The sequence below is a fragment of the Carassius auratus genome, chromosome 19 (assembly GCF_003368295.1).
Source record: "Carassius auratus strain Wakin chromosome 19, ASM336829v1, whole genome shotgun sequence".
Taxonomy (NCBI): Eukaryota; Metazoa; Chordata; class Actinopteri; order Cypriniformes; family Cyprinidae; genus Carassius; species Carassius auratus.
The window spans coordinates 11,306,562-11,329,043 of NC_039261.1; the positions used below are offsets into that span (position 1 = coordinate 11,306,562).

Below are 22,482 nucleotides of genomic sequence, written 5' to 3' on the forward strand. Positions count from 1 at the left end.
AGAAACAAGTGTTGCTGTTTGTCACAACTGTTATAAGCGCAGTTGTCAGTTTTGATGGATGTTTCTCAACTTTCGCAGAAAATCATGCATAGGGAACGAATAATCTGCACAAGCGAACAGCAAGTTTCAAGTGAAGCCGTCCTCTGTGAATTAACTGTTGGAAACTTATTTTAAGAGACATAAAAGGATTATGTTCTGTTATAGACAGAAAAAGGCCAATGAAATATGAAAGCAGTGTGGAATTACAAGAAGTGCCAAATATTTCACTTAGCAGTGTATACTACTGTTCAAACATTTGTGGTCAGTAAGGTGTATGCTTATGCTCAGATATTATTTGATTGTAAAAACAGTAATATTGTAAAATGTGATGATCATTTAAAATAACTGTTTTCTGTTTAATATATTTTCAAATGTGATGTATTGCAAAGTTACATTTTACTGCAGTCTTCAGTCACACTTTTTTTTTCTTCTTCAGGATTCTTTGCTGAATAGATCAAAACAACAGCATTTGTTGGAAGTAAAAATATTGTGCAACATTATAAATGTTTTTACTCTTACCTTTTATCAATTGAACCTATTCTTGCTATATATAGTAATATTTTATATATTATTTTTTATAAAAATCGTACTTACCCCAAACGTTCAAATGATAATGTTACTGAAAAAAAAATGAAAAAAAAAATTACTGAGCAGTATTAACTCTATAAACATTTGGGAGCATAGGGCTTGAGCTTAACTGAATTTTTGAATACATTTTTGGTTCCCATCACTCCACAGCTAATCCTTCAGTTTCTGTGGGGACACAGAACCAAACAATAAAATGGTTGGTCTAAGTCAAAAATAAAACACAAATGATTCTACCAGTATTAATTAATAAGCATTTGGGGCCTTACTGCATAGTGAGATGTTTTTTGTTTCTCAGCAAACCCCACAAAGTCTTCCCCCTCCATATCGCTGTTAAAGAACTCCGCCAACTCCAGAGGTAGACAAACTGGCATGTCCACCTCTGTCGTGTCATCAGATTGGACACTGTGATCCTCGATCACACCAGTCTTCTGGAATCCTGACATGATGGTGTCAGGCCACGTCAATCCACCCCACAACATCCTTGAATATTGCATGATGCATCCTCCTGGAGGTGAAGCCGTGGTCACCATCCAGGTTTCCCGCCGCTGACATTGTGGTGTGGTGCAACATGGGCTTAACAGTTTATGAGCAGCACTGCAGAATAATGTGGTCATCGGAACAAACAGCAGGTGTGTCAGGGTTTCCCCACACCTCTACCTGGACTGGATTATTACTGCAGCTGTCACTCTGCCGGCCGCCCGCGGAGACTTGTTCTAATAACATCCCAGCATGCCAAAGGCATGAACAGGAGCGTTGGTCGATCCCAACATGAACGAGAGTGTTGTGCGGTTTCATCTTCTCTGGCCACTGCACAAATACACTGCACGAACCTGCTCTCAGCTAACCCCTGTGGAGCTCGACCGTGCCCCAGGGAACTGTGGGTCGATTCGAAGCCTCAGACTCCACATTGCACAACAGAAAGCACATACGCTAATAATGAGCGATGCTGAGAGAGATGTGTTTGGAGATTGGGATTATTAATAGACCTGGGCTTCGTAACATGCGAGATGTGAAAGTAAAAGAATTTAAAACCGATGCTAATATTGGACAGACAAGAACTTGTCCTTAAATATATATATATATATATATATATATATAGAGAGAGAGAGAGAGAGAGAGAGAGAGAGAGAGAGAGAGAGAGAGAGAGAGAGAGAGAGAGAGAGAGAGAGAGAGAGAGAGAGTGAGTGAGTGAGTGAGTGAGTGATATGGCAATTACTTATTCATAATGGTATAGTTTACCACAAATGAAGACTGTCATTATTGGCTTATCCTCATGTCTTTCTGAACCTGAATGCTGCAACTTATTAGAATTGTTAAAAGAGTTCTGGATATCATCTGTACAGCAACAGTTTAGAGTGACCACATCACATCTACGCATGCAGTGTATTCCAGATCATATGAACTCATTGTTCATTGCTAATCTTCACCTCCGCTGCTGCTCACAAACAAATATGGCATCTGTGAGAGGTCAATAATATTAAATGTCATTGGTTTTAGAATGTCACCAAAAGACATGACACCTTGTTTGTACTTGCAGGTGAATCTTTGCCACTAGCCACCTCCAACCAGATCCTTATCCGCTTCTCTTCCAAGGGCCAGTCAAGCTCAAAAGGTTTCCACCTGGTCTACCAAGGTAAGTTGAGAGTTTTGAGTTCTCTTCCTGCATAACAAAAGTGGTTTTAATTTTTCTATTAACTTTCTATTTCTGTGAGTAAAGCGTGCCTTGCAATTTCTCATTTTATTTAAAATTGGCAGAAAATGCCTTCCATAGAAAATATTTAAATTGGAATTAAATAAAAAAAGCAACTGTTATTGAATTATTATTATTTAGATCATGTATCATTTTTAGTGTGGTTTAATTTTATGTAGCCTCAATTCCATTAAATAATATTAACAGGTACAGCTTTTGATTTTAATAATGTGTTAGTAAATGTTAAAACAAAATGTTAAATCTGAATCCGAAATGTTAAAACTGAATGGACAGCATAAATGTATGAAATCTTCTGATGGACCTTGAATTACTCCTCTTTATATTCCATTAAATTCTGGTGCAACATCCTAAAAGAAAACCAATTGTTACTTTCTGAACTGTGCCCAGGCCTGCTATTAATTGCACAAATGTTGTGTGTGAGACCGTCCTGTCAGAACTTGTGGTCATGTGAATGTAATCAGTTTTTAAATGAGAGAAGCAAAGAAGCATCTGAATTAGGTGCTGAATTATTCATACAATATGTATGGTCCATTTCTTTCTCTCTCAGACACACACACATTATAAACGATGCGGTAAATGTGCTTTACCTCTTCGGCAGCCAACAGGGGCCTCCTGTTGAATTGTGTTCAAATTTAACACCCTGCATCTTTCTATATAATAGATAGCATGGTTTTTAGGAGCTAAAACAGCATTATTGTATTATCTGGCCTCCCCTGTGGTCTACAGTCATACTGTTGTTCGTTTCCTGCCGTGTCCTTAATGGAAAAGTACAGCATCTTATAAAAGTATTAAAAGTAGTGGTGTTCTGGGGGATCCTGACCAGCTGGACTGTACCTACTGTGTGGTTCAAACTTTAAAGTGCCAGTTTCACTAACAATCTGGTGCATGATTGCAGATGAGGAAGTCATGGGGAAGTCGTGGCCTAGTGGTTAGAGAATTTGACTCCTAACCCTAGGGTTGTGGGTTCGAATCTCGGGCCGGCAATACCACAACTTAGGTGCCCTTGAGCAAGGCACCGAACCCCCAACTGCTCCCTGTGCACTGCAGAATAAATGGCTGCACACTGCTCTGGGTGTGTGTTTACGGTGTGTGTGTGTTCACTGCTGTGTGTGTGTGCACTTTGGATGGGTTAAACGTAGAGGCTGAATGTCACGTCACTTTCACTTTTACTTTTGTGTGGTTCAAACTTTAAAGTGCCAGTTTCACTAACAATCTGGTGCATTGCAAAGCATTTCTCACATGACAGGTGCATTTACATCTTACACTTAAATTTATGCATTTAGTAGACGCTTTTATCCAAAGTGACTTACAGTTCATTCAGGCTATACATTAGTGTGTATGTGTGTTCCCTGGGAATTGAACCCAAAACATTTTGCACTGCTAACACTGAGCCACAGGAACACAAGTGCCTTAAGGTCCTTTTTTGTACAAATTCATCTGACAATGGTGCATTTATTTGCTTTAGCTGTCCCGAGAACCAGTGCAACACAGTGCAGCTCAGTCCCAGAGCCCAGACACGGCAGGCGCACTGGGAACAACTTTGCGGTGGGGGCCGTGGTGAGTTTTGAATGCAATGCAGGATACGTCCTGGAGGGGCCCAGTGCCATTGAGTGCCTGACTGTACCCAACGCTCTGGCCCAGTGGAACGGCAGCATGCCCAGCTGCATTGGTAAGAGTGCTATCATCTCACACTCTTTCATGATCATCACTGCAACAAGCCTCATATGTTTATAAGCTGGGGACCAATATCCAGGTTGTGTGCTCTATTGGGTGCAAATACATACTGTACAGTATGCAATTGCTTTTACAAACATTAATTTAAACTTTATTCAATTATTGTCACAGTTTAACGCTATTATTATTTATTATAAATATTAATATAAATTAATATATTGAAAATATAAGCACAAAAATTGTATAGCAACAAGTTAATACATAAAACGATGTATACAACCAATGGCCAAAATATAAAGAAAAATAACCTTTGCATAAACATGTAGGTATTTTATCTATTTTATTTATTTTTATTTAATACATGTAAAATTGTTTATAATATTTATAAAAAATATATAAATTAGTTTATCCAATAATTAAATTGTGTATTTATTATTATGTATATAACTATTTGATTAATAATATATTTTTTTGTTGTTGTTGTTCTATTTAGCATAGTTATTTATAACTGAAATAAAGCAAAAACATTCTTAGATACATGTATGGATGGGTGTTTTTATATATAACTAAAAAAAAAATTGAAACATCCATCTACCAAAGCCATGGCTCCTCAACAGATATTTTTAATAAATATTGACTTTGAATGTAATGGGAGGAATATAATTCCGGCAGCTCTTCTTGGAAATTGTATGAAATAGTGAAAACATTTTGTTTTTTAACCGGTAGATTTTACTACTCTTGCTTAACTTAACTTGCATGTTTACTTGCATCCCCGACCTGAATGCATTTGCTTGGATGAGCACTGTTAGATACACATCACAGCTCTGGTGGTTTTGCTGTAGAGACACAGAGCAAACAGACTCCTGTTCCTCTTGAGAGAAAGCTGTCGGCAACAAAATCTCCCTGTGCCTAACAAGCGACGGCACACAGCTGTGGAGCAGAAGTCATGGCCTTCGGCATGTCACACATCCACGAATTCACACATGTGGCAGATGTTGCTGCAGGTACTCTGTGTGTAGACACTCAGGTATCCACACTCATGTGCAGCTGTTTACCTGTGCGCTTCACTGCAGTTAACAGATGCTTGACCATAGGAGCTGCACAAGGAGGAAGGTGGTGTCCTGGAAGATTACAAATACCCTTCCATACTGTAGGCGGTTTGTGCGATTTGCCTACTCTACCTCCTCTTTAAACATTTTCTCTTTTTATCTCTGCTGCAGTGCCATGTGGAGGGAATCTTACCCAGCGGATAGGCACTATTCTGTCCCCCGGCTATCCCGAGCCCTACCTGAACAGCCTGAGCTGTGTATGGAAGATCACTGTGCCAGAGGGAATGGGAATCCAGGTATAGTCCTTCCAGCAACAATAAAATACCATTTTCCCCCTTTTCTAAGTCCATTATGAATGCAAAGCCCTCTTTTACTCACCAAGGATTTATTTGATCAAAAATACAGAAAAACAAAAATGTGTGTGTGTGTAAAAACTTTAAATTGTAATAATAGTTCTCAGTATTTCGGGGGGGGGGGGGGGGGTATTTTGATCAATTAAATCCTTGGTGAGCAAAATATATGTATATTTTGTTTATTTATTTTATTTTTTTCTTATTGTCATTTATTCCTGTACTGCATTCAGAATTGCAAGTATTGACAGTGATAACCAAATCCCAAAATCCCATTAGTGAAGCTTTTTAACCAAAGTAATATCAGTGATTACAGATGTATTACAATTATTTTTGATCTGCCATTCACAAAGGCAGCTTGTTTTGTTTACATTCATTAAGCTGCTTATTTAACCAGCACATTCTCTCTGGACTGTAATGTATGGGCTTCCCTACACAGTGCTGGTGCAAGAAACTATTGTGGAGAGAGACAGTATCAAAATATATAACGAGTCAACATACTTATCACTGTTTCTGTGATTTTTCTAGCACTGCCTGAATTTGTCAGGGGTAAATTCAGTTGTGTAATGCCGTTATCACTTCCTGTGCAGTGTGTACTGGGCTATGTGTCACTATATATTCTTTGACACTTTTAAATGCGGTCACGGTAGAGCGTTTAACAAGTCTGCAATGCTTCAACTCTGTTACTTTTTTAACCGTATCAATTTTTCATTTCAGTGCAGACCATAAAAGTTTAGATTCTCGTGGAGAAGGCAGTAATAATCTTCAGATTTCGAGCAGTATCTCTACAGCCATCATTTCCTCCAGTCATACTTCATAACTCTATTTAGCGTTACCTTTTTGGCACCTCCACAAGCTGGTTGTAAAGAGCTTTTTAAGATTATTTGGCACCTACTGTGGGTGTCCGTTTCTCTAAGGGCTGGATTCAATATATATATTACATTATTGCATCTTTTATTATGGCTAGTCTAAAACGAATTTCTGTAGCCTTTGCCTGTGGTAAATACAAATAGGGCTGTAATACAGACTCTGTTGCGAGGGAAGACCTGATGAGACCTGACTCTACTGAAGTCAATATGCAATGGGCCCATAACTGGTCCCTGAGGAACTCCTGAGCATAGCCACATGTATTTGCTGCTCTCCTTAAATGCATTCAGACATATTCATTTCTTTCATTAGTTTGGTTTTAGTCTCATTAGAACACAATCACAATTTGGCTCTGATATAATTTCAGTTATATCAAATATCAGCATGAATTTAAATACAGATATTTGTTTGGATTTATGAGTTAATTTCCTTCCCATTTCTCCTCAACATTTTACATGCAGTTATACAATTGTGAAAGTAGGCTTGCAGGTTGGAAAAGAGTGATTTATTTGTCTATTTTCTTTTTAAGTATATATTTCACGTAGCATCTGCATCAGTCACTCCACACTTGCCGCACACTGTTGGATACAAATGTAATCAAATATAGCTCTAAATCATGGGAGGAGCTCAGGACTGCTTACTTAATTGCCTTTAACCCAATTCATAAACTTCTCGCTGTAGGAGATTTGGAACCATGCAGAAATAATTACAGCATCACCAAAAGTAAGAGGGACTGATATGAAGAGGCAGTGGTATGAAAGGAAAGAGATGAACATTGGGAGATTTAAGAGAGATTCCTCTACAACTTACTGTGCATCTTCTCAGTTGTCTCTAGGGCTTGGTGATATTTAATGAATGCATTAAAATTTTATGTAAAAATATTTATGGATAAATATTGATGTTTAGTAGTATGCATTGCTAAACTGCTGCACATACATTAAATGATTTTAAACAATTCTTCAAGTTTATTTAGTCAACAGTGTGGAAAATATGCCTTTACTATTTCTTTACTAGATTTTTGTGATACTTAACTCTTTGGTAATAAAGGTCGAATCTATGGTGGTTTAAATTATAGTTCCCCTAATAAAAAAGAAAATAAAAAGGAAAAAAAGTCACCTTTTCATGCCAATTTTGATAAACCCCTTATGCATTAAATGTTGCCAAAAGACAAAAAATATAAACAAAATTATATGTATCCACCGTGTCTATGAGCTGGATCGTACTCATAATTTCTGCTAAGCCATAAAGGAACAAGTATCATCACTGAACAATTTAGTTTCAGGTCCATGCACACTTCTTTCATCTTAAAGTTTAGGAAAGAAGCATAGAAGAGCTCTCAACTGATGCTAAAGGGTGGATTGGTTGTGTGTTTTTGTGATTTTGTGTCTGACAGACGGCTCATGACAGCTTGGATATAGAACTAACCCCCTCCCTCTCATGAAATTTCCAATTCACTGTGTGAAGCAAGCACAAATAAATGTGCCATTTGACGGCGAGGCTATCAGATGTGACAATCTTCCAGCGATAGCCACAGTCATGCCACTGTGACCAGCCAATTTCTAGGCTTGTTTGAGGCTGGGGCGGAAAATAAATGTCTACCAAAATATTTACAGGGCTGAACATTGAAAAAACTGTGTGAACAGCATATACAACAAATGCAGAAAAATGCCTCTCAGATTTGAAGATGACATTTGAAGGGTTATATAACACAGCAAAAGGCATTTTAAAATATCTTTATTTGGTATATTCTTGTAACTTTTCAAGACTATACCCATGACTCAAACTTTAAAGCATATCATGCCTGATAGCCAAGTGCCTGTAATATTTTTTCAGTGCAATCCACTGATAGACACAAAGAAGAAAGCTGCTGTATTATATCCTTTGTTCTGTTCCTTTCTCTCAGATCCAGGTGATTAGCTTTGTGACTGAGCAGAACTGGGACTCTCTCGAGGTGTTTGATGGGGGTGACAACACTGACACCATGCTGGGGAGCTTCTCAGGTGGGCTGTGTAATACTTCTAGAACTCGGATCATTACATAAACAGGCATTGTCACAATCATCTTGCTACTGTTGTTTTGAAAGCTTGGATGTTTCCTCTGTGGATGTCTGAAAGAAATGCAGTTTGTCTTGCACAGAAATGAAGTTTTACGTAAATGTTTAGACCACAATATGATGCATAGAATAATTCCTGCATTTTTGGAACAGTTTATAGATCACAAGAATGATTCTTAATTGTTGTCAGTGTGCATTTGTGTTGCATTATGGGAAACAGAAGCTACTTACGCAGTAGGGAAGGCTGAAGTTTCACGTTTATTGGCACAAAGAGCAGGCACAAATGTTACAAGTGCCCTAGAGAGAGATAAATGAATGATACATCCTAAAATGAATAACGGAGTACAGAGTGAAGACAAATGAGCCAATCAGATCCACACACACTGAGCCATATGACTAAAAGAGCTATATAAACTCCAGACGAATCTATGCGTAATGATTCTCATCTGCATTGGGCTTTTAGAAATGAATGCTTGAGGAAAGTGTATTTTTATTGTATTTTATTTGACTTTTATGCAGTAGTGCAGAACACAGTGTAAATGCAAAGACATCGTAAAACTTGATATTCAGACAGTTGTTTTGTGTTTTATAATGTTTTGAAGCAGAAATGTCTGTTTCTTGCCTAGTGAAAATAAATGCATGTTTTTTGTTTGGCAAATTTGCTTTTATCCCATATAAAAAAATATAAAAACCTCCACATTATTTCATAAACATCTTAAATTGCTTGCCACAGTTCCATGCATCTTTAACTAAACTAACAAATGGCATATTTGATATGCTTATTAGATGTTTTTACCATATCCACATTTACAAAAACAAAGGAAAGCAAATTAGCTCCATAGCTATTTAGCATAATTTGAGCGATATTGTTTTTCTTTTTTGTTTTTCTTTTTTTTTGGTATCTTGGAAAGCAGGGGGCTGATAGCTGATATAAAGCCGATATAATTATTATTTTAATTCATATTTAAGAAATTTGAAATCATTTGACAATTGATAAAACATTTTTTTTTTAAATAAACTTACTTATACTTTATAATCCTATACTAAAGTATTTTTTCACAAATAAATAAATATGTAATAAAAATATAATTAAAAAGAATGTCAACACTGTAACCAACAGGGCACTCAGTATTCTGGGAAATTTGTGTGCATTGGTAATCATATATTTTTTTTTTTTTTTTAAAGCAAGGGTAACACTCATTTTACAATCAGCACACAGAGAAAATGACAAATATGACAGTTGGCAAATGCATAAGGTGCAGCATAATTTAAATTTACGAGTTTAAAATGAAAACCGTCAAAATAAACAACAGCTTGGCCTCGAACACATCGGCCAAGCAGACCAACTTCTCGGTCGATGCCGATATTTGAAAAATGGCAGATATCGGTCTATATATCGACCTTGGCGATATATTGAACGACCACTAATGTATATGCAAATAATAGACTGAATAAGGTGCAAATGTGATTTTATAGTAAATAATAAGTTAATATAGTGTTACATTTTAAACACAACATTGTGTGTTTTTGTTCAGTTTTGCCAACGAAGCCAACGCAGAACTGTTGTGTATCTTTGATCAACCCAGCAGTGTTTAGTTTCTGAATGAATCCGCGTTTTGAACGAATCATGTGAACCAAAAATTCATATGTTCCTTCATAAAGTGAGCCATTAAGTTTTAATTAACAGTAACAATGTAAAGTGTACAAAGTTGAATTGCCACTATCAAAAAAGAACAAAAAGTCAAGGACACAGTGATTCAACTATATAATCACAATATGCTAACAGCTTCGTTATTCTACAGGCACGACAGTCCCAGCCCTCCTAAACAGCACCTCAAACCAGCTCTACCTGCACTTCTTCTCAGATATCAGCGTCTCCGCAGCCGGTTTCCGTCTGGAGTACAAGAGTAGGACATCTGTTGCGAGTCCTGTGCATCTGGACTACACACTCATCAATAAGATCTCAACTAGCTTTTTCATTCAGCTAAATTCCTCTTTGTTTGTCATGTTTTGTTGTTTTCTCTCACAGCTGTGTCCCTCACTAGTTGTCCTGAACCGGTTGTACCCATGAATGGCTTCAAAGTGGGTGAGAGATTACAGATGAACAGTGTGATGTCCTTCCAGTGTGACCCTGGATATACTCTGCAGGTGAGACAGAACTTGCCAAACTTAGGACAAAACAGTGATTGTTTCAGGACAGCGATGTTACATTAGCCTTCAAGTGGCATTCCAACACTATTCCAAAATAGTTGATTGTACAAAGTACCAAAAATGTCCTTAAAATGCTCTCGGTAGCAAATAATTAACTGCTCAAAACACAATGTGGTCAGAGGATAGCATGATTAGCCTGGATTTGGCAGCACGTTATGCAACCTGTCCATGTTGGCAGCTGCTTAATTTGTCAAGCTTTTATGAAAAATGTGTTATTTTTCACCAAACTAGCACAGAGTTTAACATTTTACATCAACAACAAATGATGTTTTCCTGGGAAACCTATTTATTTTACTCTGTGGACTATTTACAGTGATATACTGGTAGTAATGCCAAGGTTATGTGTTCGAAATACCTTTCAGTCCGTTTTTGTTTTTGTTTCTGGATAAAATTGTGGTTGGAGAGATGGGGCGGCAACAGTTTAATGGGTTTGCTGATGCCTGGCTTTCTGTTGCTCTTTTACATTTGCATTACCTGTTGCTGATACTGGGTTGATTACTTACAAATAGCAGTCCATTACTGAATTCAAATTGCATGATGAAATTTGATGTCACATACATATTTTAGGTTATATAATCAGACTACTGAGTCCGATTTACTTGGTTGAAGTTGAATTGAATTACTAAGTTGAGTTGAATTACTTGGACTACTTTTAGATTACTTTTAAAACTGGGGGTTTGTTAAGTTCCAAGTTAGTCTGGTTAAGTGTATTTTAAAAATAAATGTGATCATAATATAATCTATAAGTATGTCACACACTGTATAATCAGTTACTAGCTCACACCTGCTGCTCAGGACAGTGTGCAAAAATGGCAGCTATTTCAAGACCATTTGAAATGAGTTTGCATCTGCAATTAATAGTAACAAGACTTTTTTCAGACCAAGTGCAGACTTAAAACAAAAAAAAGGCGTCAGATCTTGGCTTAAGAAAGCCAAAAACCTTAGGAAAAAAAAAGATTGGTCAGAATGTGGCCAGAGTGAATACTGAACGAATGAAGGAAAGACTGAAAAACAACAAAATATTTCTTATTTAATTTTTTTTTTTATCTTTGCAGGGAGTCTCCCATATCTCTTGCATGCCAGGGCCTGTGCGCCGCTGGAACTATCCACCTCCTCTCTGCATCGGTAATAACTTCTGTCATCTTTTATTCATTTATTTCTTTTCTAAATCCTGGCTTCTGCAGATTTATGAGTTCAGATCTACCACAGAGTCCCAGATGGTAAAGAACTACACGGTTGCTTGTGTCCGTGTGTACATCGGCCCAAAAATGTACTCGGGCACTTAAGCCCCATTTAGAAATGTATGAATTTCACTGCTTTAAGTAACAAATGATCAAATAAATGATGCTGTGTTTCACAGTGTTTCACAGAACTAACTGAGCAATGCTTGCAGTTATTGCTTTTATGTAACTGGTCCCAAGCAGATTTTCTAGTAGATGTATGAGGTCAGTTCTTTTCAAGTTCTCAGATATCCAAGCAGAGCAACCACATGTGTGCAGGAATCCATCCTAACAAGTTCAGTTTTGCCATCTTTCTTTAGAAATGCCATTTAGTTTGTTAATTTATCTATTGCAGTAAAAAAAGCAGGGATGAAGAGTCTTTACATGATCAAGATAATAGCATCACATGTTTCTTGAGAAAAGCCTAATAGTGTCCGGTTAGGTCCTTATTAGTTCCATCTGCTTTGATCGGCGGGTCTCTTGAGATGATTCATGGCTTGGACAGTCATCAGCAGTTTCCTGGTTCCTGCTGTTTTTTCAAAGGCACAAAGCACATTTTTAACCCCTCCATTCTACATAGACTCCATTCAGGATCTGAAGCTTTGTAAGGCTTCTCAGCACATCCATACAATCTCTTTGAGTCCAAAGCCAGGGCTTTAATCAGAGTGATATTTAAATCAATCAGTAGTTTAGACTCAAAGCCTCGAGAGGAGGAGGAGGGGATAGAACATGCGTTTTCACTGATATGAGAAGATTGAAGGCTACAGAGGTGCTCGAGTGGCCTTTGATAGATTCGGGAAGTGAATTGGCCCTTTTAATAAATGAAAGACTTGTTTTCCCTATGATGTCAATAGAAAAGCTAATGTGTTACATTTCTTTATTCGACTCAAAGCTTTTAGGGTCACTGCGCAAGGTAGACGGCATTGCTTAGCAACGTGGAACGTCGATCGACTTGTAGCCCACACAGGTTGCTGTAGATATCACATGAACATTGCATGTTTACAAATCCTCTTTCCCTATGGATGTTTTATTGTATTATTTTAAAATTATATTATTTGCATTTGCCTTTATCTGAGTTACATTGCAAGTTAAATTAAAAGAATGTCGGGCTATCATGTTTTTTCTGCTTCCATAGTGTTAGACATAATAAACTTGTCTTTGTTTGACATATTTAAAATCCATGTCATGTATATCTCTTATACCATATTGCATATAAATTCAGTTTTGGGTCCCCAGGTCAGTGACAGCAATTTCACTTTCAGTCATCTGCCATACATGTATACATATATTCCCGCCAATCAAAAGGAGTGGAAATAGCCTGTTGGTCACCTCATATTATTCTCTAATGATAACCTGACAGCTGTCCGCTGTTTTTATTGGTCTTTAGTACTTGAACCTTGAGCTCAGCAGGTTTATACCACAGCATGTGTTTTCTACAAATGAATGTTTCGAACAGTGTCCTCCCCATTTTTCTTTTCAGCTCAGTGTGGGGGAATCAGAGAGGAGATGGAAGGCACCATCCTCAGCCCTGGTTTCCCAGGAAACTACCCTAGCAACAGTGACTGCACCTGGAGGATTTACTTGCCAGTCGGTTACGGTGAGGACACAGCAGAATGACCAGATGCTGTTTAAAAAGAGTTTGCTGGTAATGCCAGTGAGATGTAGTTTAAGATGGCTGGATAAAATGGCTAATGCTAACTATGATATTTAAATGGTATGTTCCTAAATGTTACCCAGAGGTTGAAGCTATAAGGAATCAAATTCCTACCTTTTAGTTATTAGAACCAATCCCATTTTATGCCATTGGATGCCATTGATTTCACTAAACACATCTTGTTTTATCATCCAAACAGGGGCTCATGTGCAGTTCTTGAACTTTTCCACTGAGGCCAACCACGATTTCCTGGAAATTAGGAACGGGCCTTTTGACACCAGCACAGTGATTGGCAGATTTAGTGGGCAGGACTTGCCACCGTCTCTTCTAACCACTTCCCATGAGACTACCATATATTTTCATAGCGACCACTCTCAAAATAAACCTGGCTTCAGATTTGATTATCAGGGTAAGGAAACGAAAAAAAGTTTTGACCAAGTTTAGCCATTTTACTGAAGGACAAAACTAAATAAAATACTCCACAGTTAGCATTGTTGTTGCAGTTCTGCCTTTGCACATTTATTTTCCCAGGAACCTCAATTTGAATGTCATTTTCAATAGCATGCTAAGTCAATCAGTCAAGATAACGAGTAAACACAGTAATAAGCCATTCTCTGTGAAGCTGTGCATAGAATCCAGCAGGTATAAAATGCTGCTGATGCCAGAATTCAAAGTAGAATACGAGTCCAATGAGTGAATTTTAAATTGTTGCATAGACATGGCCATTTCTAGGATGGATCCAAGCTATCAGAATTTACACTATAATGCAATGACAGTTTGCAGTATTGAAATGACTGAAATCTGTATTTACATAATTATGTGTACATTAGCATATAAATCAGGCATCATTTTAATCCGGCATTATACCCTTGTTACCAAAGATGCTCTGATCTACAGAAATCAGTTTCTTTAGGCATGGTCATTTAGTTTCGAAGCTTCAGCGTATTTCCTTTTCTGTCTATGAGATTTGAAAAAAATAACTTGGAAAAGCTCGAGAATGGCTCCAGACTCAGGCAGAACTAATGAAAGGAATGCATATGAATTTTTATTTCAAAACTTTTTCTTCTGAATGGCTTGAAAGACATAATGGAGGAAAATAAATGGGGGAAAAAAATGAAGAAACCCAAGAAAAACATCTTGACCCAGAGACAGAATGTGGTGATGTTAATGTGTTTTGGTGCTTTTACTGCCTGCAGTGAACATTGATCACTTGGTTGCATTGCTATGAATTTGAGACCTGCATATCTGAGAAAAAGTAACAGCATTGTTATTGCCAGAGCTTTGATTGCATCTACTTTGAATCAAATCCCAATGCTTTGTTGGTGTACAGCAATCAGTTGATTCCATGCATAGGGTTTACAATGTAATTTTCACAGAATCTTCGTTTAGATTGGTACTTGGAGTTCAGAGCAATCTTTTTTTTTTTTCTTTTTTTTTTTGAATGAAAGTTGATTTCTTTGAGGTGTCACAAAAGATGCCCTCGTCATGTCAAAAAAGATGCATTTGGGCCTGGCTTTCTTCTAGCAGGTTCAAAAATAAGTCATAGATTTTCTTCGCCTTGTCTTTCATCTATCCAGCATATGAACTTCAAGAGTGTCCTGATCCTGAACCCTTTCGCAATGGTGTGGTGGTTGGGGCTGGTTATAATGTGGGTCAGTCCATCTCCTTTGAGTGCTATCCAGGATATCAGCTGATGGGACACTCCATTCTTACCTGTCAACATGGCACAACGCGCAACTGGGATCATCCGTTTCCTCGCTGTGAAGGTACAACCCCCTCCAGTTCCTCCCCCACATCAGTAAACATCTGGTAATGCTTATTTGCATTCTGAGAGGACAGTTTTTATATAGTAACTAACCTAGTTTTATCTGTCAAATTGAATAAACTATACATTGTCAATGTCATTGCACATTTAAATGTGACAAATTTCAATAATTGTACATAAATATAAGTTGTAAAGTTGTTATTGACCCCAAATTGAAAATTCAGGAATCATTTAATTACCCTCACATCGTTTCAAACCTATTTTACTTTCTTTCCCCATTGAACACAAAAGGAGAGCTTTCACAGCATGTTCATGCTGTTTTTTTGTTTTTGTTTTTTTTGTTTTTTACAATGCAAGTGAATGGTGAACAGCGGCTGAGTTTCACAAATAGCAAAAACTAGCATAAAACTGTCTATATGAGCAAATACGGTATTAGGTATATTAAATCAATAGCTTTGCTCTTCCCATCGTCAATCCTGCTTAGGATGTGTGGTCAAGGAGGGCAACTGCACATTACTGCAAATTCTTCACCGTAAACCATCCCTACAGACTCAATGGCTTCTTTCTAACTTCTCCTCCAAGGGGATGATGGGAAACGAATCGAGTTCATCCTTGACCCACATTCTCATGCTCGTTTTTCTGTTGATTCAATGAGTTAATTATGCACCAGGTCATGAGGTTACATATGCACAGGGGATGCTGAATGCTCGTCTGAGAATAAAGACGCTCCAGGGAGGTACTCAAGAGGCTGACATAGTATTTGCAGCCTTGCCGCCTCGTTGAGGTGCCGGTGCTTTGCCCAACGCTGCTGCACAGGTGAACCCGCAAATAGAAACACACGTTATTCATCCACTTTGTGTTATAATAATCCACACAAAGAAAATCTTAGTATCAACCTGGGCCTTGTTAAAACACTCTTGCGCTGTGCATAATTGAATTTGTGGTAATCGAGAGCTCTGGTGTGACAGAGTGAAAAAGAGAAGAGTAGATATGACACATGGTCCAATGCTGTGTAATATGCACACTACCAAGACCAAAAGATGAAAGATGTGACTTTTGTTCAGGGTTTATATATATTTCTATTTCAGATAAATGCTGTTTTTCTTAACTTTCTATTCATCCAAGAAACCTGAAAAAAAAAAAATATACTTTGCTGTTTTCAGCAACAACAACAATAATAATAATAATAATAATAATAATAATAAATGTTTTTTTGAACAGCAAATGATGTAAATATTCAGCTTTGAAGTCACAGGAATAAGTTACATTTTAAAATATGTTCAAATAGAAAACGTTTTTTAAATAGTAGATTATATTTCACAATATTAGTGGTTTTGCTGTACTGTAGATCAAATGAATGCAGGCTTGGTGAACATAAGAGAAATCTTTAAAAAACATAAAAACTCTTGCTGTTCACAACTTTTGACAGATAGTGTATTAACTTGACTTTTGAATATAATTGTTTATCGCCTGATAACCAGTTGACCATGTGCACACTCTGATACACACGCAATTTAAGTATGTCCATCTTTACTGATATAAAAAGGCTGCTCTAACAGTGCATCGCTTTCAAAGACTTTATGCTGTGGTGACTGATGAGATGTCTCTTTAGAAGCACACATTATAATAGTTGTGGCTATTTATTTCTTAATTTTACACTGAAATTCACTTTATTGGTTGTTTAAAATCAGGAACTCAAGTAAACTACAGATTTGTACTAATAGAATATAGTACAGTTGCTAATAGTGTAAATTTTACTTAAATTTTAAACTTCCCAACCCTACTGCCCTGGCTATCACCTACATATGCTGCCACCAATAGTTCGTGCCCTGGGTGTCATGTACATAGATTTCCTCTCCTAGGCATTAGAAAGCTGATCGATTTTCTCTTCCTCTGCTCCACCTGTCCATATCAGCCTACTTGGCCTGGTCCTCCATCTATGGCTCTCTCTTCTTTTTTTTAGTTCACCACAAGCCCACATCCTCCCATTCCACCTCACTACTAAACTTGTTTTGCCCAATCGATAGCGTCACCATGCATTTCTGCTTGATAGCGTGGCATGTATTTTATTTATTTTTTTTAAATCAATGCTGTGATCGATACTTCATTTAGCAAGTAAGGTGGCGAGAGAGAGCACACAGCACGAGGGATTAACATAGGTGCCCCTCTCAGCATTCCATCGGAGACGAGAGGAAATGAAGAAGGAGGAAAGATTGAGAGGGCAGGAACTAGTAGGGAGGGATGTGGGGATGGCAAGACCTTGACGGTGCAAGAAACTGCTGAGAATACAGTCAGAGAGAGAGTGTATTACGACAGTCCTTACGTGTGCGTACAAGTCATGGGCCTAGCTTTATTTCGCCAGCTGAATCGCATTGATTACCCCCCCCCCCCCCCCCCCAAACTTGGGGCAGAAGCCTGGGATCAGCATGGACAGGAAGGGGATTTGATTTCATATGTCTGGGGCTCATTTGAATCATTGGAAACATGGACATGTCTATATAAATGCAAAGCACTGCTCCAAGAGGGATTTCTATGATGGAGTTGGACAAGAAAAGTGAACTACTGGGGAAGACTGAGTGGTGTTTTAGAACCCAGCAGGGATTTCCGCCCCATGTCGCCCTGCCCTGTCCTGGTTCCCGTTTTTTCTACCTTCCCCTGAGTGCTGTAATACATTTCTGCGCAAGGCTGCTTTCCGTGATGGTGTTTCTTTAATCTTTGGTTGCTACAAAAAGTTTTTTCCGTTTCTGCATGTTCGTTTTTGCCTTCTAGTGCCCTGCGGAGGTAACATTACATCAGACAATGGCACTATCTTCTCCCCCGGTTACCCGGAGGATTACCCCACTTCTGCAGACTGCAGCTGGCTGATCACGGTGGCACGCGGCCTCGGTATCCGTCTTAATTTCACCCTCCTGCAAGTCCATGGTCCCCAAGATTTCATCTCAGTCTGGTGAGTTGTCAAACTTTTCAATTGCAATTATCCTTCCGCACCTTGTCAGGTTCTCTTTCTCTCTCAGTCACTCTCTTTTTGGGGAGGGAACATATTTATAGCACAAACTGGTGATTAATTAATGAGCCTCTGCGTTGAGTCACTTGAGGCCTGTGTATACAGGAAAGACTTTGAACCCTGTCTCAGGTTCACCCTAAAACATGCAAGGCCAAAAGTTGCAGTCTAAGCACACATCTTCTTTAAATTCATTGCTTCTCTTGACACTGCAAATTTCTGTTTGGATTAACTGAGGAAGCATTGATCTTTCCCTACTCTTATATACAGTTCAAGTCAACCTAGAGGTACAGTTTAACCAGAACAGCCAAGAAAAGCTCCATCAAGACAGCTTGGCCTCACTTCAGTGAGCCTGTGCTCCCTTTAGCCGTTTAGGACGTAATCTGTAGCACAAGCTCAGACAGCCACAAACAGATGGTTTTGAAGCTGAATGGACATGGTTAAAACTGGGATTAGGTTGGCGCCAAGTTGTTCCCTCCCCATTAGAGGGCTGTAAAGATTGAGGTAAGCCCTCTAGGTGATGTCCTTGTAGATGGTGACCTCGGTTTTACAATGTCTTGACAGAGCAACTGAGTCTGACCTGAGCTAAAGTGAACGACAAGCGCACTCACTATGAGAATGTGAAATCAGAGAGCTAATAAGTATGGCTAGAATCGTCTCTGAAATCAGCAGAGTAATCAATATGCAGAGAAATGCTTTTCAAATCAGCCTGGCGATCAATATGTGTGGGATCTGTCTTACTGTGCATTTTTAGGCAACAGAGCATGTGGTGTTCTCCTGAGTATGCAGTGTTAGCGGGTTTTATATGTTGAATTTTAAAATTGAATCTTAAACAGGGACGGGCCACAGGAAACAGTTCGCAAGCTTGGAGTGTTTACCGAGGGAGAGCCCAACAACCCACCAAGCAGCACATCTAATCAAGTTCTAATACGTTTCCGAAGCAATTCTGAGAAAGGTGGACTGTTCAAGATCAACTACCAAGGTAACTAGTCCAAGTCAAAGCTACCATTAGCATTCTCATACATCTACATAGCAGTTTGTTGATTGAGGCAGGACTCTGTGGATGTTTGTAACTGAACAAGTATTGCAGATTTGTAGTCGAGAGCAGCTCATTTGAGTCCAAGTCCAGGCCAAGACCTGAGTCGGTTGAGTCAGATTTGAAGACCGAACGAGGGTCAAGTGCGAGTCAAGAAGAGGGTCTGAATTTTTAGTACTTAAACCAGACTTGATCTCTAGTCCCAGTCAAATGTACATGACAAGTTCATGACAAGACCATGAAAATTTGGACACTGCATGGGTACTTTAAACTGAATGCTGTTCTTTTTTTCTCAAACCAGTAGACCAGTCACACTTAAGAGCCCTCCAAATATGAGAACTTGTCAAACATCTACTATAATATAATGGAAAGCTTGTAAAATGGTGTTTTGGGGGGAAAATGGTCAGAATTAAATAACCACTTGTACAATGCATGCATTTCAATTTAGTTACTGCCTCTGCCAGCAATGGTTAATGGGAATATTAGCTATTAGCTATTCAGTCAAACCCTGAAACCATTAAACCCATGAACGGATCTCTTAATAATTCCACTTTGTGTCATGTAGAAATGTGCTTTACCTTAACAGTGGATACAACAGTGCAGTATGACATGTCTGACTCTTTTCTATTTGCCTCTCTTTCTTTTTCTTCTAGCTTATAGACTTCAGTTTTGTTTGCCACCTCCCATAATTCCAAATGCCGAAATTCTGATGGCCAGTAAAGAATTTAAGATAGGTGAGTTTGAATTGATTTTACCTCATTAACAATCTGATTTGTATGCCTGCTTGTGTGCGTTTGTGTTGGTGGACTCGGCCTGGCCCAGTATAAGTGGAACATTTTGAGCATAGACGCAGCCTGCCAGTTCATTTTCAGGCTTGAGCGGCTCTCATTAATAATGTTCCCAGAATAGCAGAGCCAGCCACACACACACCTCCCCCCCCCACCCCTAACACCCCTCGAGAACTCACTTTGAGGAGAGAAAACCGCTCAGATGCCAGGGCTACCAGTCCCATAGGGCCGTGCTGATATGCTGACTCATTGCCAGAATTCAAAACAGAGGCTATGTTGTGTTGTGCATGGTGTTCGAACATAAGTAGAGTTTACATTTTTGCAAACACAAAATGGGTGGAAAGCAGATAGAATCTATATTAGTTATTACATATAAATGTAGGTATTGTATTTAAAATGGTTCTGATGCATTCATATAGCAGGTGATTTGAAAGTTGTTGAGTTTTGCTTCATTTTTTTGTTATTTATTTTGTTTCTGTTATATATTTTGTTATTATTTATCTGTATTTCTTAGCACATTCTATACTATATAATCTCTGTGTGAAGCTCCAGCTCTTTTAAAATCTCGAATACACTTATTTGTGGCTTTATGCAGTTAATATTTCACACATGATTTGCCATGTGGTGCTCTGGATGAATAAAAATTCAGATGCTCAGCATGTATTCCTACTGTATATGAAGTGCTTTTAAAAAATTATTTTTTAATGTGCATAGGCAGCTTAAATGTAGTTTGTGTACTTAAATAATAATCACAATCGCAGGAAATGATGTGTCCTTGAAAGTTGATTTTTGTGCAGAGGACACACACTGATTTTAATTAAAGTAGAGCTTGAAGAAGTGTAGGATTTTTTTTACTCAGATATTTGTTTTTAATTAAATTAGTGATATTAGTTTAGTCGTAACTACATCATTCCACCTAAAGCAGCAACAACAGCACTGCTACTTATATTTTATTTAGAATATATATATAAACACAAATTATGGTTTACACATTTTTGCTTTGGTACCTATGCTAGATTTTTTCATCACTAATATTTATTTATTATTATTATTATTATTATTATTATTATTATTATTATTATATAATTAACTTTTATTCCCCCTAAATCTTTTTAATAGTTTATTGAAGCTGTTGGTTTCACCTTCATTTGAGTGCCCACAAAAAACACTTGCAAATATGCATTCGTAACCTCACTGATGGTCTAATGACGACTCACCATCCACTATCGCCTCTGAAATCCATTGTTAAATCAATGCACTGCTTCTCTGCCATGGGAAAAAAATGCATTCATTGATATTAATTGTTCTAAATGGGTCGGTACAGGGTTGTTTGATCCCTCCGGAATGGAGTGTGTTTGTAGAGCCTCCATCGGGGTTAAAGCAGTCATGGTCCTTGTCACGAACCTGCACTGAATCACTGTTTTGATCACTGATTATCCACCACATCCAATTAATTCGCTTAATTCAGTGATTGAACAAAGCCTGCTGTTTTCGGATGGCCATGACCGCATTCTCTCACAGCCACAAACACATTCCTATATGTGTTTTTTCAAAGCATGCAAAGGCTGTTTTTTTTCTGCTCTAGCTTGTGTTCCATTATTTCAGTGAAGTTAAATGCTGTATTATAAAACCACGAGGTGTTTTTGCTCCTCTTAGCTGAGTCACAGCGTGCTTGAGTGTTTGTGTAGCAACAGGAAGATTTGCTTCTGAGATGTGAGCGGCCCTCAGGTAGCGGCCGATGGGTGTTATGAATGTAAACCATGCTGTGTGGTGCTTCCTTAATTACACTGCAATGCAGCGCCAGCACGTCGAGTCTCCCTTCTCCTCTTTCCTTCTCCATTTTTTTTTTCTTTTATTGTTACAGTCAGCCATTAAGCGAGACAGCGAGGGGACATGGCCTTCATCAAGTTATGAGTGAGGCAACAACAGGAACAGCCAGATGTTGCTCCTGTCGTTTCGAGTTCCTCAGAAATCCCATGTTCTCCATAATATTTCAGAAGTATGAAGTGCATCTGAAAGACAGTTGATAAAGTTCATTCTTTCTCTTTCCACAGGTGATATTGTGCGGTACAGATGTCTACCAGGATATCATCTGAATGGGAACAGCATTCAAACCTGTCGCCTGGGGACTCATCTTGAGTTTGAAGGACCGCCACCTTCATGTGATAGTAAGTTACACATCTCTTGATAGTTTTTTTTTTTGGTTCCCAGTATGGTGTTTTTCTTTTGCTTGACTACTAAGACCTTTGGTCAACCCGGTTTATGATAAAGACAAATTCGGTTGGGTTTTGACACAATTATGCCAGGTAAACCACCACCTAACAAACCTAAACCAGCTTTAGCTATCATGAAACATCATCCTTTCTTCTTTCTTCATGTAAACTGTTTTATCCATACAATAGAAGCCAGTTAGGCTCCATTCTATCAATTTTTGTTAAAGAAAAGAAAGAAGTCATTTTCATATTGGTTAAACTAC

General features: G+C 38.2%; 1 protein-coding gene across 1 annotated transcript in view; it reads left to right on the forward strand.

The window, feature by feature from the left end:
* Nucleotides 1–22,482, forward strand: part of csmd2 (CUB and Sushi multiple domains 2) — a 280,903-nt gene that overhangs the window by 218,521 nt on the left and 39,900 nt on the right. Inside the window, exons 33-46 of the mRNA XM_026288864.1 lie at nucleotides 2,165–2,260; nucleotides 3,804–4,007; nucleotides 5,233–5,357; nucleotides 8,182–8,278; nucleotides 10,134–10,238; nucleotides 10,361–10,479; nucleotides 11,598–11,667; nucleotides 13,243–13,359; nucleotides 13,616–13,825; nucleotides 14,994–15,182; nucleotides 17,951–18,128; nucleotides 19,019–19,164; nucleotides 19,872–19,952; nucleotides 22,061–22,174. Of these exons, the coding sequence (XP_026144649.1) occupies nucleotides 2,165–2,260; nucleotides 3,804–4,007; nucleotides 5,233–5,357; nucleotides 8,182–8,278; nucleotides 10,134–10,238; nucleotides 10,361–10,479; nucleotides 11,598–11,667; nucleotides 13,243–13,359; nucleotides 13,616–13,825; nucleotides 14,994–15,182; nucleotides 17,951–18,128; nucleotides 19,019–19,164; nucleotides 19,872–19,952; nucleotides 22,061–22,174 (1,851 nt within the window). The remainder of the gene's footprint in view (nucleotides 1–2,164; nucleotides 2,261–3,803; nucleotides 4,008–5,232; nucleotides 5,358–8,181; nucleotides 8,279–10,133; nucleotides 10,239–10,360; nucleotides 10,480–11,597; nucleotides 11,668–13,242; nucleotides 13,360–13,615; nucleotides 13,826–14,993; nucleotides 15,183–17,950; nucleotides 18,129–19,018; nucleotides 19,165–19,871; nucleotides 19,953–22,060; nucleotides 22,175–22,482) is intronic.